The sequence below is a fragment of the Macrobrachium nipponense genome, chromosome 3, assembly GCF_015104395.2.
Source record: "Macrobrachium nipponense isolate FS-2020 chromosome 3, ASM1510439v2, whole genome shotgun sequence".
Lineage (NCBI taxonomy): Eukaryota > Metazoa > Arthropoda > Malacostraca > Decapoda > Palaemonidae > Macrobrachium > Macrobrachium nipponense.
In genome coordinates this window covers 106,142,157-106,159,587 of record NC_087202.1, presented here as the reverse complement: position 1 = coordinate 106,159,587, position 17,431 = coordinate 106,142,157, and the positions used below count along the sequence as shown (strand labels likewise).

Here is a 17,431-nt window from a genome sequence, read left to right as displayed (position 1 = left end):
CCCTAACGAGTGTGTGCCTTCGGGCGGCCATATTGAAAGGTCTCGGTCCAGCTCATAGTATACTATACTTTATGAACCAAACAAAAACTTCTTTCAGTTTTCTTCTGAAGATTGAAAAAGAAACCCACAAAATCACTTTGTAACTTGTTTACTTCTAAGTGTTTACATTTAGTTTTACTCCACACTCGAGTACTTTCAGGCCCTTCTGTGGCCCATTCTCAAGAGATGTTTGGGATGTTAGCCTGGGTCAAGGCCCAGCAGTCTTCTGGAACTTCTTCTCTGTTGTTTAAGATTAAGCTGGCCTTGTGCCAGCACGGGCTCTTGCTCACAGAGCAGCCCGTAACTTCTTCTCGTTGAGCTGTCATTTATGTGACGGATGTTCTGGTTTTCTTGAGAGTTGCCAATCCCCTCTTGTCGCTCTGATATCCTGAACTGATGGTCAATGGGATTCACCCTTGTGGTAAGGGTGTGGTCACCAAAAGTCTGTTGGGCAGGAAACCTAATCTCCAGGTCAGCAGGGTCAATCTTAGCTTCTTTTAATATCAAAGCTCGGCTTATGGGATCTTCTGAGGTAAAACCTCCCATAAGCCGAGCTTTGATATTAAAAGAGGCTTCTTTTAATATCAAAGCTCGGCTTATGGGATCTTCTGAGGTAAAACCTCCCATAAGCCGAGCTTTGATATTAAAAGAAGCTAAGATTGACCCTGCTGACCTGGAGATTAGGTTTCCTGCCCAACAGACTTTGGGTGACCACACCCTTACCACAAGGGTGAATCCCATTGACCATCAGCTCAGGATATCAGAGCGACAAGAGGGGATTGGCAACTCTCAAGAAAACCAGAACAGCCATCACATAAATGACAGCTCAACGAGAAGAAGTTCCAGAAGACTGCTGGGCCTTGACCCAGGCTAACATCCCAAACATCTCTTGAGAATGGGCCACAGAAGGGCCTGAAAGTACTCGAGTGTGGAGTAAAACTAAATGTAAATACTTAGAAGTAAACAAGTTACAAAGTGATTTTGTGGGTTTCTTTTTCAATACTATTCTTTATTACTATTATTGTTATTTTTACTATTATTATTATTATATTGTTTACTATTATTATTATCTTATTATTAATTTAATAGTATTATTTTTACTATCGTTATTATAATTATTAGTGTTGCAGACATTATTATTGTTATCATTATTATCATTATTACTGGACCCAATTTCACAGAGAAAAATTACCTCCCAAAAACAGGTTGGCCGAAGCACTCCAACCATTGTGGTCACGGCTTAAATTACAGGTCTTTCTTTGCATACAAAGTCTAAGCACTAACTAGACAGCAATGTACAATCACTAAACACTAATATTCACAATACACTTACACTCACTAAACACTCACACTTAACATACACTCACACTCAATAACACAATACACTCACTGAATACTCAACACACACCAGGCACTCACTATGCATTAAATGCTCACTAAACACTCATAAAACACTAAACTCACTATACACTAAACACTCATTATACACTCATAAAACACTAAACTCACTAAATACTCACTATATTTCAAACACTCTGTAAACATTCACTAAATACTCACTTAATCCTAAACATTAATTAAACACTAAACAATCGCTAAGCACTCACTGTACACAAACACTAATAAAATACTCACTATACACTAAACACTTACTAATAATTCACTAAGCACTTAATATACACTAAACACTCACTAAACCCTAAACACTCATTAAATGCTAAACCCTAAATGCACATTAAATCCCACTCATTAAACACTAAACAGTGAATGACCATCCACTCATCACTCATTAAGCACTCACTAAACACTTACACACTAAACATTCAATAAACACTAACATTCACAAGACATTCACTAAGCATTTACTACACACGAACATTCATAAAACATTAACTGAACCTAAACACTCACTAAACATTCACTGAATACTTACCAGCGAAACATTTACTAAATACTTACATAGTAAACATTCACTGAGTACTTATACACTAAACATTCACTAAACACTAACATGCACTAAACCTTCACTAAACCCTAAGCACCCACTAAACACTCACACACAAAACATAACTAAACCCTGAACACTCACTGAATGCTTACACACTAAACATTCACTAAACACCAACATTCTCAAGAAATTCACTAAACACTCAAACATTCACTGAATACTTACACACTAAATATTCACTATCATTCACAAAACATACACTAAAACTGTAAAGACTCACTAAACATTCACTGAATACTTACACACTAAACATTCATTAAAATTAAAAAACATTCACTAAAACCCTAAAGACTCACTAAACATTCATTGAATACTTACACAATAAACATTCAATAACATTCACTAAACCCTAAACACTCAATAAACATTCACTGAATACTTACACACTAAACCTTCACAAAACATTTACTAAACCCTAAACTATACATTCACTAAACACTTACTCATTAAACATTCATAAACACTTACTGACTAAATCCTAAAAATTCGCCTAACACTTACTCGTTAAATAATAACAATAAAAAAATCAAAACTGCACTAATCCCCTGTTCAATTTGCGGCTTACCAGACCTTTGAAAATGGCTGCAAGGCTTTGCAGCTCCGCCCTGGTGGAAGACCACCGAACTATGTTGTACTGGCATAGAGATTGCAATTCCAGGTTTATACCCTCTATGGTTCGAACAACGTCACCTCTGAACTGAAACTGGGGCCATCTCCTTTCCAAGAATGTTAGGAAAGGAAATCCTTTGTCCTGCTCTAGCATCACCACAAACGTTCCAATGTGAGTTTTTCCTTTCATGAGATTATTAGATCCAGAGTGAATTCTCTCCACCCTCCTCTGTCCTGTGTACTTTCTGCCTGAATTCCTTATCATGTCCAGGTCTTCATCTATCCCTTTGTTCACAGTTCCTTGGGCGTCCTAAAGATATTCATCTTGCTACTTTCATAGCTGCTGCTTTTCTGACCGATTGCTCATCATCCAATACCAACTGTTTAGATCTCTGCATTTTTCCAGCCCCTTGTTTGTCTCGGTAATTTGCTATTTAAATTTTTAAGGCCCAGAATTATGTTGTAAAACCTCTTCTCTGCAAGGTATTTTCCAGTAGTTTCCCAAGTATAAGGGCTTCCTGTTGTAGATCTCTGGCATGAGGCCAAACTGATAATCATTTGTTTTGACAGTGTTTGTCAGCTTTGCTACCAGCATCTTTTTCTATTTTGTCACAGAATTCTCAAGCGGAGATAATCTACAGTTTCCTCCTTGTAGTGTATCCCTGTTTTCTTCTGTATACCACTACTACACGGGCTCTTTTCAACCCTTCTAGTCCTACCTCTTTCTGCATTATGTTTTTATTTATTCTATTAAACTTTTGGATGACCAGGTCTCCTGATATGCCTTGCTGACTCGCTGTATGAATACAAGGCAAACCAACAGTCTGCAATTTTTCTTCCTTGGTGGAGGCGTTTGGTCAGAAAATCTAGAAGTTGGTAAGTAAATTTCAAAAGGGACATCCTCGCATGCTGGTCAGTGAAATTCCAGCTCTATAGTAGGATGAAAGTAACGACCAAACTAGGAAAATGGCTGGCGTTGAGAATGCGACAAACTGACCTGGATGACGCGCTGCTCCGTCACAATGGTTAGCCATGGGCCAAGTTGCTGTCATGACAAGCCATAAATTTAATATGATGTACATCAGGCCCGTTGCACATGAGATGTCACTGCCGAAGAAAGGATAGCCAAGATGATTAAAGTAATTTTGTTTCCTTACACCTTGAAATCCCATGCACTGGTACTACTGTCCCCACCAGGTTTAAACACTTCTTGAAAGGCTTTGTTTTCATGGACGAAGAAAACACAACCTAATCACTCACACCCTGGTGATGAACCTAGTTAATAGTTTTAAATATGGGTTACATATCAGATGGAATATAGCTGAATTCATTAAGAACCGTGTTTACAAATGCTCATTTCTCTATGTTGTAAAAATATGAGAGAAAAAGTTCATTAAAAAGCATTTAAAAACATAGGATGCTCATTGTTTGGATTTAAATGTTAACCTTTTCAAGTCCTCCACAGAATATGTCAAATCTTGCCTGAACGTTATCTACAACAGAATTGTATAAAAAATATATTTGGTAGCACACGTGGTTTCTCCTGTTGAAAGAGAATTTGCACTAACCTAAAGAGTACCTTACTGACACCTCTCTTGCTAGGTTATCAAATTGAGATCAAAACACAAATAAGGCAATTCCATCATGTCCACTTTAACTGTGGAAAGACTGCGGACTGAGGGATTATGTTTAACAGCCTCTCTTGGCTGTGAAATAACTTAAACATCAGTTGCTAAAGAAGCAGGATACAGTAAGGTGTAGGATGTTGGCAGACCTAATCACACAGAGCCACTCTCTCGTGATCATCTAATGGTCACAACTTTGGTAACATTTTCTTATAATAAAAGCAGTGCATTAATCAATGTTATTTGTGCTACTATACTTTGCGTCATTGTAAACAAAATATTAAGGTATTTAGCGGTAGCTACAAACCTACCCATAGTACAACATAGGAATTAGGAGAGGGAGTAGCTAATGAGGCCTGTTAGTTAAGGGGATCACTTGCAATTAGGAATTCGCCTTGTAGAACAAGTCAGGTGAAGTTGGCACATGGAAGTACCAGTCATGACTCCCAAGCAGAACAGCCAAAGCAATTTCCAGACACAAAAGACCTCCTGAGAAAGTTATTCCCTTTCTCTTCCGTGCTTTGAGAACTTTCCTTCCTAGTATATCTTTTTAGTAAACTATCCTTCAACCACCCACAATCTGTTCACCGCCAGAGATACGACAATTTAATGATTAAAGTGTCCCAACAGCCGCGAATAACAAAGCACATACGCCACTAATCATGCAAAATATGATTGAAAGGACATTTAGTAAAGGATCCTACTACTAATGAAATAAGAATTCGGGGAATTTTGTTGTTCAAGGAGATGAAACCCTTATGGCTCTTAAAAAAGTTTAAATAAATCCGGCAATTTTCTTCCGGGATGCTTATGAATCACAAACACTAATTACAGCAGCTATTTTCAGTCAAAAGGTCATAGTCAGAAACTATATCACTAATCTTGCTTTTATATGAAAAGGTCTCAGTAGAAGAGAATCCACACCAAACAAGGTGTATGTTTTGCACAGATCAAAAATTAAGGCCAAGGTTAAGGTTGTGTACAATATGAATGAAATTTGGATCAATAATCTAACACTTGACAGAGTCCTTACATGTTAAAATAAAAGCAAGGAAGTGCAATGATGGAGAAGAGACGATCTCCCTGCATGGCTTGTATTCCGAGTTGGGCAAATCGCTCTTGACAAATCCTTTCAACTGTATATAAGACTCACAAGTAAATAGACAAATGGAAGGAAATAATGGCAACCCACTGAATTTTCAGTAGAGTACTAATCAACCTGAAACAAATAATATAATATATTATCTCAGGATAATTTTCATTTCCTGTTACCCATCAGACTTTGCATCAAGGGTCATCATCTACTTTGTACAAGTCATAAATCCCCTTTTCCATTTTCTGGTTTATACAACTGTTGGAGTTAAAAGGGTAAGGATGTGAGAGCATTCGTGATTACTAAATGAAATGAACATCCTCATACATTCTAAGCATAAGGGGCCACGGGATTTCTTATTTAGTCCTCGGCTGATATACATGATTCGATTTGATTTATATAGATTTTTGGCATTATGCCAAGCACTGGGGCAACCAAGGCCATTCAGTGCTGAAACGGAAATTGACAGTAAAAGGTTTGAAAGGTGTAACAGGAGGAAAACCTCGCAGTTGCACTATGAAACAATTGTCAGGAGAGGGTGGAAAGTAAAATGGAAGAAAGAGAATATGAATGGAGGTACAAGTAAAAGGAATGAAATTAGTTGCAGCTAGGGACCGAAGGGACGCTACCAAGAACCTTAAGTAATGCCTACATTCCACCGAATGAGGTGCACTGACGGCGCTATCCCCCTACGGGGTCGGCTGATCTACTGCTCGTATGGAAGAAACTGAGACTAAGTAAGCATTTCTAATAATAAAGCACACTACAAAGACTAACTCGACTGTATTATTAATTTTTCTACTCTAATCAATTGACTCATTTACAGATAAAAAAAAATCCCCAGACCTGTACTGAGGAATACATACCCCTCCAACCTACTCGAATAAGAAGAAAATACACGGATATACCACATCACGTCAAATCAGTGTCTGTTGAAATGCACATTCCATAATCATATTAACTCTATATTTATTGGAATGTTACTTTTGACTAGGTCTTACGTTGGGTTCTTATGTACAAAAACAAATAATTGCTGGAAGGTTATGTCATATGGTGCGTCTACACAGTCGAACAATGTCTGACGGACAAACATTGTTACCATATCATAGGCGAAGCATGATGACGTCATAAGCGTTGAAAAGATGGAAGTAGATCTGGTAACAAACAGTGGTACCAGATGGGGTTGTATACCACTGTTTTTACTCTGCTCACAAGGCAAAGATCCGCAGACAATGGTTAACTGGTAACAATGTTTGCCCGTCGGACATTGTTCGACCGTGTGGACGCACGTTTATTTCTACCATAGACATGTTCGAGTTTCCATGTTTCTTAACAGTTACTGCCGTTCACTATTAACAGTGTCCACGATTTAACTCTTGTTTTGGTCATTCCAGTAAAATATGAAAGGGATGCTAGTCTTACCAGTGTCACAAAATATATCAGACTGTGCACATACTTGCAGTGCACAGCTGAACTACATCACAATCAAGGCATATTAACAAACGCTTTGTTGTTTACAAAGCTTTCTGGTTTTAGAAAGGCTGCAGTACCCCAATCTTTTGTTTTACGATGTACTTCATTGACAAATGATCTGGTGCCAGGGTATCTACCATAATGTTAATTTCAGAAGGAAACTTCCACCTATTACCTACTGCTAACATTTATGTGAGCTGCTCGGTTTGCGACATAAAACACTGATAAGCTAAAGAGGTGCCATGATGTCACACTGGCTGGTACCCTATGTTTTCACTGCCACTGGTGCAAAATGGAGGAACAGTCCTTGGTACTGTTGTGGTTCAGGCAAGTAATATAACTCTCGATCAAAGTGGCCTCAACTTGGTTGACAAAAACTTTAGCAAAGATTATGATCCCTCCTCTTGTCTTATAGAACTGTCCGGTCTTCTGAATCTCTAGAAATCATTCATTATAAAAATTTGATCTGAAAAATCTTTTACCTGTAACTACAAGACAAAATGGGAAAATTCCTTCTTGCAACCATAATCCTGTCCATTTTAATCCTGGCCTTAAAAAATGAGAAAATATTAGCGTCTACAATTCCTGCATTGCAAATTATTCGCCTAAGAAATTTCTTTTACCTCTTCCTTAATCCTTCCCAGAGGACCTTGGTTTAGGGTCATGATACTAACATATCCTAAGCAACCTCAGTATTAAACACGAGCTTAATCATGCACTATTTAGTTGGGGCCTAAATAAATGTGTCTTTGTCCAAAATGACCTCTAATCATGGCAACACTGTTAGTCAAGATTGAGTTTGTGCAACCCAGTCATTTTAAAGTTATTGCACAACAACACAGCCATTTTAAAGTTATTGCACAAACAGGAATGTCCTTCATATCCATATGACCATGACCTTATCTGATTCTAAGCAACGCCTATGTAAAAATTAGTTTTGACATATGTATTTTGTATTCTTTACTTCATCTTCACCTTGCGACATTCATCTTAGGGGAACAACTTGATTCCACAGCTGAAGCATCCTCTTGTCAAAAGTTATGCTCATCCATCACAGAGTTATGACCCAGATAGTACCAAGGCCATACTATATGTGCCATCTTAAACTTTGTTTACATGAAGAAAAACAATTCACTTACAACCGCATTGCATTCCAGGGACCACTAATGAAACTTTTTATGAAGCCTTTTTTAACTACTATTGCTCCACATTCTGGTATTTTCATGAAAAAACATGAAAGAACGAAATAATTGCTAAGTTCAAGTAACCTCAACACAAAACAAAAACAAAAACTCTAAAGGTTGCTCTAAGTTGATGAAGCTTTGTCAAAAGACCAATCGCTCCCGGTGCTTGCAACCAGCTTAAGAAATTTAGTTCAAGCAACAACAGGCCACAATGCAGAATCCTGAGGAGAAAGTTTTACAACTAACCATAATGCCCCACTGTTAACCACCAATGAAGCACCATTTTCAACCTTCTGAAGAGATTTCACATACTTAAAAGTAGCTAAGTGTAACTACTTCCTAGAAAGGAAACGTGTATGCACAAGAATCATGTAAGATCTCTAAAACACTAGTGTAAATAGGATTGCTTTTTTTTTTTTTTTTTACCAGACTGAAAGTGCTGAAATCAGCAGAGTCTATAGCTGCAATAAGCTAACGTTGTTCATTGTCATTACTATTTGTTGATTTTCCTAAGGAGATCAAATGACGCAGGCAACCCAGAACCTGTATTTAGCCAAAGCTTAGGAAAAAATTGCGACTTGACCATCTTTCCTAAGAACGATACTCCTGGAAAGTTGAAGGAGCATGAATCAAGGAACACATATAAGCTTAAATAGGACTTTGAAGCGTGGCAGTATTTTACTCCAAAGACAAGAACTTTAGTCTCCTTCGTTCTCTGTTTTTCTCTGTATCTACGACCCTGCATTGTCACTTCAAAGGTGGCCATGTTGTTTCCTCCTGAAGCTCATCTCTGAGATTTTCTTAATTTTCCTATTTCACTGTACTCTATGTTGATCTGCACTTTATTATGAATACTACTGATTAAATAGGAGTGAGTTATCCGTACGCAGAGCGATGCACAGTAAGAAATATATAGTATATGGAAATAAATGTGTTTTGTATGGAAAGCCTAATGTACCATATGCATACAGAAAAAAAGAAGAAGAAAAAGACTTGCTTGAAAGAGGGTCGAGATGGTAAGTGCCAACCCTATGGACGTCATGTATCGTCCCAAAGCTCAGTACCGAGGTATTCATTCCTTCTTCATATTTATATAGGAAACAAGGGTGAGAGGATATGATCACAGTTTGAGCATACTGCATTTTATTTTACAGAACTAGCAATCGATTTCTTTTTCTATAAAGGCTTCTTTCTTCACGTCCTTTTTGCTACTTTTTACAAACTATTGTTCCTTTAATAATAACTACAATCAGATTTGATAAAAACAAATTTGGTTAAAAAGGCACCCTGGAATTTCCTCTTTAATGTGCTGGCGATTTAGATTGATTTTTAGATCTTAGGCATAATGCCAAGCACTGGGGCAACTAAGGCCATTCAGCGCTGAAACGGAAATTGACGGTAAAATGTTTGAAAGGTGTTACAGGAGCAAAACCTCAAAGCTGTTGCACTATGAATCAGTTGTTCGGAGAGAGTGGACAGTACGATGGAAGGAAGAGAACATGAACGGAGGTACCGTAAAAATAATAAAATGGTTGCAGCTCGGATGCTGCAAAGAACCTTAAGTAATGCCTACATTGCACCGCATGAGGTGCACTGACGGCACAACCACCCTACGAGAACTGTGCTGGTGATAAAATGAAGTAACTTTTGCGGGAAACATGGTTAATAATAAACCTTTAATCATTTTTTACTTTCACAAACTTGCAATTACCTAAAGCTACTGCTTATTCATTACCTAGTCACATTGAGTGTCATGTTCCTTATATGACCTATTTCAAGTGTCACGTGAACTGGAAAGACTGGAAGACGGAGCAGTTACTGTCTTCCACACAGGGTCAAACGTCTCATCTCACTGTAAGGAGGAGCAATTTGGGAACGAACATCTGATCATCTGTAATCAGCTCAACTTTGATCCTTTTCTGTTTAGCGTAAATACTCCAACTCCTGATGCTGCTCGTCTGTTGCCTTGTCCCATTTCCTACTCGAATAAGGCTACAAATTGTTCCTGTATTTGCGCAACATTCTGTGGTTTTAGAACGAGTGACGTAAAAAAGATCAAATGGTGAGCCCAAGAATTTTAAGATCAAGATGATTTACCAGTTTGCCCAGAGAGAGCAACGCAATCCTTTCATTTCCACCAAGGCTCTCATATCCCCAAAAGTGGTCCCTGCTCTGCCAGCAACTTTTCTTAAAACAAGAAATTTCTGGTTACAAGGGAGAGGGTAGTTCCCAGGCTCTTAAAAACGGCCAATTGTGTTTTTACTTTAATTTGGGAAAGATTTCCAATTTCTAGTAATAATCAATAGCAACAATTATGTGATATAAGTGTAAAAATATCCTCTATGGAAGTATTCCTCGGCACAAGTTGGAATGGGATGTCAAAACTTGGCATCCTGGACTACTTGGGGGTGATTGAGCAGCATTTTGATCGAGGGCTCTGGTTTGCATACCTATGAATGATACAAATTACTGTAAAAGAAATTATGATTCGTTCCTGCATGAATACAGACCATCACCTTTTATGCAGGAGGACAGTCTCTCAACGGATTGGCAAGTTAAATCTAAACCCAGAAATGCCAAGCTCATGGTCATGACTGCAAGGAGAGGCACTATGACTCATATAACCCTCCTATACAATCTGGCATAGGGTTGCAGGACTGATAGCACCCTGAACCAGAGTGAGATGTAGCTGAAACTTTGTAGAACCAACCGTTTCCCTAAAAGTGGGGTAACACAGGTCAAGTATCTGGGTCTAACAAAATTCAAGGATTCAGGCGATAGCTTTACCATTGCACCTACCCATTTGTTAAAAGGGGCAGTGGAGGGAGTCTACAAGCTTTGTAGCTTGTCCAGCATGCACTTTGACTGACTGCAGTCTTTGTAGAGGAATGAGGGAAGATGAGGAAGAGGAGAAAGCCAATTGTTTCCATTTAAGTTCCAGTCTTATGACATCTAAGTACCTTGAGTAAGGTACTATTTTTCTTATGAGGAGCTTGGAGATTTGACAACCTGATAAGCCGGCATCACAGGTCCTAAGGCAAAGGATCCAAAGATTTGTGGTGATGCCCTTGGGGTGAAATGAGGTCAAGGTAATCTGGTGCCACGGTAACTGTGCCCTCTAATACCTGCAAAGTTCTCTGAACAGTTAGAGAAAACCAACATCCCTAACTTTGAGAGCTCTCGCCTGGATTGAATGGCCGTCCTCTTTACAGGATGAACTGTGTGCCTCCTTGATTGCATCATGAAGTCATAAAGAAAAGGGTGTTCTGGACACTTTCTTGTGCCTACCAATGGTACGAAGAGACCCTCATGCTCTGGCTCGGAAGGTCAGGTTCTCATAGGAAGTGCTGCAGGCTTTACATTGTGCACCAAAGCAGCTCACCTGGCTCCCTGCTTACAAATTCTCAGAAGTAGCGGACCAAGAGATTTGCAAGTCTCTTGGCAAAAACTGACAGAGTTCTGAGGTTTACCAAAATTTCATGAACAAGAACAAAAAGAATCCCTAGGGGTATGGCCACACTGCATGTGGCGAACAGTGAGATAGCATCTAGCAATGAGTGGGCAGCGGTAGCATGAAAGCATTGCATGGCTACACTGGAGCCACCAAAGATGTATGTTGCACTAGTCGAAGTTAATCATCAGCACGAAAGTCAAGTATACCTTAGTTTTACCAGACCACTGAGCTGATTAACGGCCCTCCTATAGGGCTGGCACGAAGGATTGGATATTTTTACGTGGCTAGGAACCAATTGGTTACTTAGCAACGGGACCTACAGCTTATTGTGGGATCCGAACCACATTGAGAAATGCATTTCTATAACCAGAAATAAATTCCTCTGATTTCACGTTGGCAGAGCGGGGAATCGAACAATCGTCAGTACAGACATGTCATCAAGAGATTTGTTAAGAAAATTATCTTTTTGAATTATGTACTTCCATAAAGTTTAATGAAATAAGAAAAAAGATAATGTTAAAAAGAGAAGCATGGAACGGAGTGAATTTTATCATTTATACAATCTCAAATGTACAATGACAAATTTTATGGATATTCGCGACATATGAACCGAGGATAGCTTTATTTTTTCAGCTAAAATGATGAAAGGCTGTGCAAATCGGTAACAAACTTTAAAGAACCCATTTCTCCTAAATGAAGACACTAGGAACTCACGTTTTATTGAAACATGTTGCATCGTGTGTGACAATCTGGGAGGTTTAGCGAAGTGTCAAATCACCTTGCCACACCATAGTGGCCACTCACATAAGAATGATAAAGCTTCATAGTTAGCGTCAGTCGTACTGCTCAAGCCGTATTGCTCGCCAAATAAGATACAAGGATACCAAAGTTCACGTCACTTGTTAACACACTACAAAAAGAAAGAGGCAAGTAGTAGAACAAGTCTTGAGAGTGACACCTTCATCTGAAGCCTCTTTTAAGTGTTTTTGGTACCTAAATTATGCTGCAGAGAGCCACACTAAACCTACAAGCCAAAGCTAACAACGTGGACAAGATGATGCTCAAAGCTCCTATGATCATGGGCAATACCACTGAGGAAGAGAAGTCTATGCCTTTCAGTCAGAAGACCTAGCTCAAGGCAGAGCAATAGACTTCCCACAGGAACCGAGAGGAGCTTGTCTCAGTGAAGGTGGACATGAAATTTAGCTATCAGCTATGACGTAGCTCTAATTGGAGAGAGACCCTGTCTGTGGCACCGATTGGAGAGGGTGAGTATGTCCTGGTACAAGGTGGTTGAGGTTACTCAAAAAGTGTGGCTAACAGAGAAGAGTGCATCAAAGAGGAATCTGAATGCCTCAGCCAGATGAGCTGGTAGACTGGAAAACCACTTAGCATGGGAACAATGAGAAGTCACAAGGGGTATCCGAGACCCGGAGGGGCAAACACTTGGTTGCTCATTGGCAAATCAGACTGGCAAGTGGAGAGGCGAAGATATTCAAGGCAGTCCAGGGTCTGACATGGAAGAGCAGAACACAATGAGTCTCCTGAATAACTGAGGCCAACAGGTTGATCACTAAAGTTCACCTAGGCTCAAAAAGTTATTCCCGAGCAAGAAAGTTGGGACCAGTCTGTCCTGATTAACTACCCTTGGCTACTGAGCTGATCCACCAAAGGATTCCTTCTAAGCACTGTTGGAAAACAGGGGGCTGGTTGCTTTACTTCGCGAGTGTCATTCCCTCACAAATGCAAAAGTTATGGAGGGAGAGCAAAGGCAGTCTGGGAGAAGGAACAAAAATATTTTCCAGTAGCATTGAAGACAGAGTAGGTAATTGCCTCTGAAGAAACCAGTGAACATCATTTGGCCTTACTCCGTTGCTACTGTGGAGACCAGCCAGTACATTTCTGGCATCAGTGTAGAACAACAGAACTGGTTACATTAACACCAAGTATAAAGAGCGGCAAAAAAAAGTCGCTTTTGTCCTTCGCACATTTTCTAGTTCACTGTTTTTGTTCAAATTCATGTTGAACAAAGAGAATAACATAATATCTATAGTAAAAAAAAAAAAGACGGAAACGGTTTCAAACTGATAGCCAGGCAGAGCGCAGAAAGAAGTCTTAATTATACCGTTACCCAAGAAAAAGGTGCGTGATTATCGCAGGTGAGTAGAGGAGGGGGTGGGGGACCGCTGGTTCCTCACACTCACCCACCTATAATCTATTAGCTAAAGTGTCTTACGTAAAAGATGATGGTTTGTCTTTCTGTGGGAACAACTAAGGAAGTCCAAATGTCACCAGCGACTATAGGACGAGTGGCCAGACACTGGACGAAAAACTATCCAATATTTAGAAAAAATCGAAGGATGGGAGATATCCCGTCGACCCACTCTTTCTTGAGTGGGACAAAAATAAGAACCTGCGTAAAAACCAGAGCATTATTAATAGTGCCCCCGAGCGTTACTATCAAAGTTAATATTATTACAAAATATGTATCAACATTTACATGAAACTGCCACAAGCGGTCATTTTGCATAATAGAATGACATATATCCAAAAAATACGTTAAAATCTTGAATTAAATATGCAGATATACTCATACATAAAGAAAATTTTAAATCAGGACTATGCAATATTGGTTGACGTAATATATATATATATATATATATATATATATATATATATATCTATATATATATATATATATATATATATTACAGAGAGAGAGAGAGAGAGAGAGAGAGAGAGAGAGAGAGAGAGAGAGAGAGAGCCATGAGGGAGGTGAAATAAAAGAGGGCAAGATCGTTCGCGTTTTCTCTCATGCTTTTTAATGCAAACTACGTACTATGGAAAAAATGGATTACACCGAAGACCCATTATGACAAACAACAGCCGAGATGAAAGGGGGATATATATAACCATATTAATGCTTGAAAAGGTCAGTAGAAATGAGATGGTCTTCAGATCAGAACCAAGTGTCTTCGATGAACTCGGGTATCGGAGAAGCCAAGGAGAGGCAGAGGACACGAACTAAGGTGACTGAGTTTTTTTTAGTATCTCCTCCAAATCTCGTTCGGACTTCTTGTGCAGAATTGGTGGTCAAGTTGTATCCATGCCCAGCTCTCTGAAAGTGCATGAATATTTATCATGACACTTGATTCCTGATGGGTTTGACCCAAAGAAAACGAATCACGGACCATACGTGAGATTTTATAAGGACAATATCTTAAGTTTTTACAGTGTTATTATAGGAAAAGACTACATTTACGTTGTGAACATTTTCAACATTAGTTTGGGAGACTCAGAACCAATGAAATTCGGCAGACTGCCTCTATTCTTGGCAAATTGCTTCACGGCTTTGTTGTAAGTATCCAAAATATGAGCTGGATTACGCAAGGTCTTACTTATTTTCCAGATGTTCTGTCGTTCGTTATCAAGGAATGCAGGTTGTCTATACGTATGCTCACGGGAACGTTGAAGAGAATACAGTAATTTTATCATGAGAGTGACGGAAAACAAGAACGCCATTTGTTTGCCTAATTTTCTTGCTCCTGAGTCCATCAAATCATTGTTGGAAGTGTTCACAATGCAAACGTAGTCTTTTCCTTCATAACACTGTAAAAATATACTTATAAGAAATCGTCCTCATTGTTTATAAATCCAATGTATGTCCGCGATTCATTTTCTTTTTGCCAGACACGTAAGGAATCGAGTGTCATGATAAATGTTCACACATTTTCAGTGCTGTCCATAAAAATAATTATCTTTTTGGGCACTTAAGTAGTTAAAAATTCACATACAAGTCATTGTTCCCATAGTAATATAATTACGAGACATGTATTACTGTTACAAAGCGTCTTTTAGAACCGGCACTGATACAACTAGACCCATTCTGCAGGAAATGTCCGAAGGAGATTTCAAGGGGACACTAAAGCAACTCGGCGATCCTTGTTCGCGTCCTTTGCCTCCTCTCCGACGTTGTTCCAATACCAGAGTTCGTCCGAGACACTTAGTTCTGACCTGAAGACCTTTTCAATTGTGCTGACCTTTTTAAGCGTTAAAATGGTTATAAGCTCCTGCCATCTCGGCTGGTGTTTGTGATGCCGAGTTTTCGTCGTAATCCTTTTTTGTCGGTTGTGTATATAGTTTTCTTTGAAAAAATCTGAGAGTAAAAGCGAAGGATAAAATGCCACAAGTATCCTTGAACATCAAATTCACTGCACTCCTACTTTGGGAAGGAATAACCTGTACCAAAGGGAATTACTAAATGATTCAGCCTTTCTGTGCCGGGAGGATTCGAACCTGGGACTTTGATGTAGAAGTAAATTATATTTAATTTATGACTGACAACCCAGCTAGACCAATCCGTTATAATTCTCTTCTGGTGTAAGTTATGCTCGAATATAGTGAATTCGATATAAAACAATAGATGCGGCCATATATATATATATATATATATATATATATATATATATATATATATATATATATATATATATATATATTGGTTAAACTGTGAATCTACAGACAATCTTATGCCGATCCTTCTCGATCAAGAGAAATCTATTGCGGAAGTTTAACAATCTTTGAAAAATCGTGCTCTGTACTACGAAAACTTTAAATTCCACATTTCGAAAGTCGGATAAAGTCTTGTAGAAGCACAGGCTCTTGCCCAGCAAAACTCCATATCAAAGTTGTACATCTGGACAAACACTTAATCTTCAGTCGTCAATGGGCAAATTTTCTAAGTCGCGTCAATTATCCACATAACTAATACGATATAATCAAACTCACACCACGAAGAGCCAGTTCTTCCCAGCAATTCCTTGGTGTCCCCATCCCAAAAGAGCTTCTTCCAGCTTTGGTTCTTCCCGGCGTACAACTTGGCCCTGTCCTCATCCATGGCAGCAGCTGGCTTGAGAGTGCTTCGAGTCCGCCGTCTTCTATAGTGTTGGACTGACAAGAACTACCGCTCACTACTGCAGAGCATACTCCATATCCGCCAGTCCGCATACTCTCACCCCCCCTTTTCCCCGACACTACAGTCCCGCTTGACCCCCCAAAACCAAGGAGGAGGAGGGGCTTGACGAACCGGAAAAAATGAGAAACATCTCAATTTTCGTGGCGCGACGTTTCCGCAGCTTTCAACACCCACCAGATGAGAGCTTCTCAATCTTCTGCCACGAGCAGCACTCAGCATCTCGTCTTCGGTGCTTCTATTAATGTGCGCACGTTACGTACGGAAAGGTCATCAACTTTGGAACGGTTCCGTTCCTGATAATTCCAGAGTAGAGTTATTCTTTAAACGATGAGGGTACATCGGTACGGGGTAGTTGCCCGGTACGACGGTTCATTCAGATTCCAGTCTCACGAAAGGAAGTGAATATTAATTAGTTCTTGAAATGAAGAGAGACCAACGAAAGGTATATAAGTTCATCGTTACCAAGCGAGATTCTTAGTTAATAAGGTTAAATTCATACGCTGTCTAGAATAAATTTAATCCTAACGATGAAAATATGGTTATATATTAAAAGAAAAAACAAAACAACATCAGTAGCTATATTTTACTTTAAGGCCTTACGTGGTAAAAATTCATGGTCGTTTACGATAGATTTAGACGATTCAGTTTATAATTTAATTGTATTTCTTGATAATAATTAATACCCCAGTCAGTTCGTATATTCAATAATACGTTTAATTTTATTTATAAATAGAATTTTATGTTCTTCATAAAGTTTTGATTTAGTTACAGAACTCATCGGTAGTTAACCCATTTAAAATTTCTGGTAAATAGATGAAAAATTTATTTCAAAATAGCATTGTTTCTAAGATGATTTTCTCGAACATTCCGCCGTTTCTGTGAAAACGGCGGCTTCAGACAAAACTAGGTAGTGATCATTGCCACATTCACACTACAAGGACGAATTCCCCGTGCAAAAACTTTCAGAGTAT

The 17,431-nt window shown here is 38.9% G+C and overlaps 1 protein-coding gene across 1 annotated transcript in view; it reads right to left on the bottom strand.

The window, feature by feature from the left end:
- The window catches only part of LOC135221935 (sodium/potassium-transporting ATPase subunit beta-like), a 51,901-nt gene extending 35,458 nt beyond the window's left edge, over positions 1-16,443 (bottom strand). Inside the window, exon 1 of the mRNA XM_064259962.1 lies at positions 16,274-16,443. Within this exon, the coding sequence (XP_064116032.1) occupies positions 16,274-16,382 (109 nt within the window). The 5' untranslated portion in view covers positions 16,383-16,443. The remainder of the gene's footprint in view (positions 1-16,273) is intronic.
- Between the last annotated feature and the right edge of the window lie 988 nt (positions 16,444-17,431).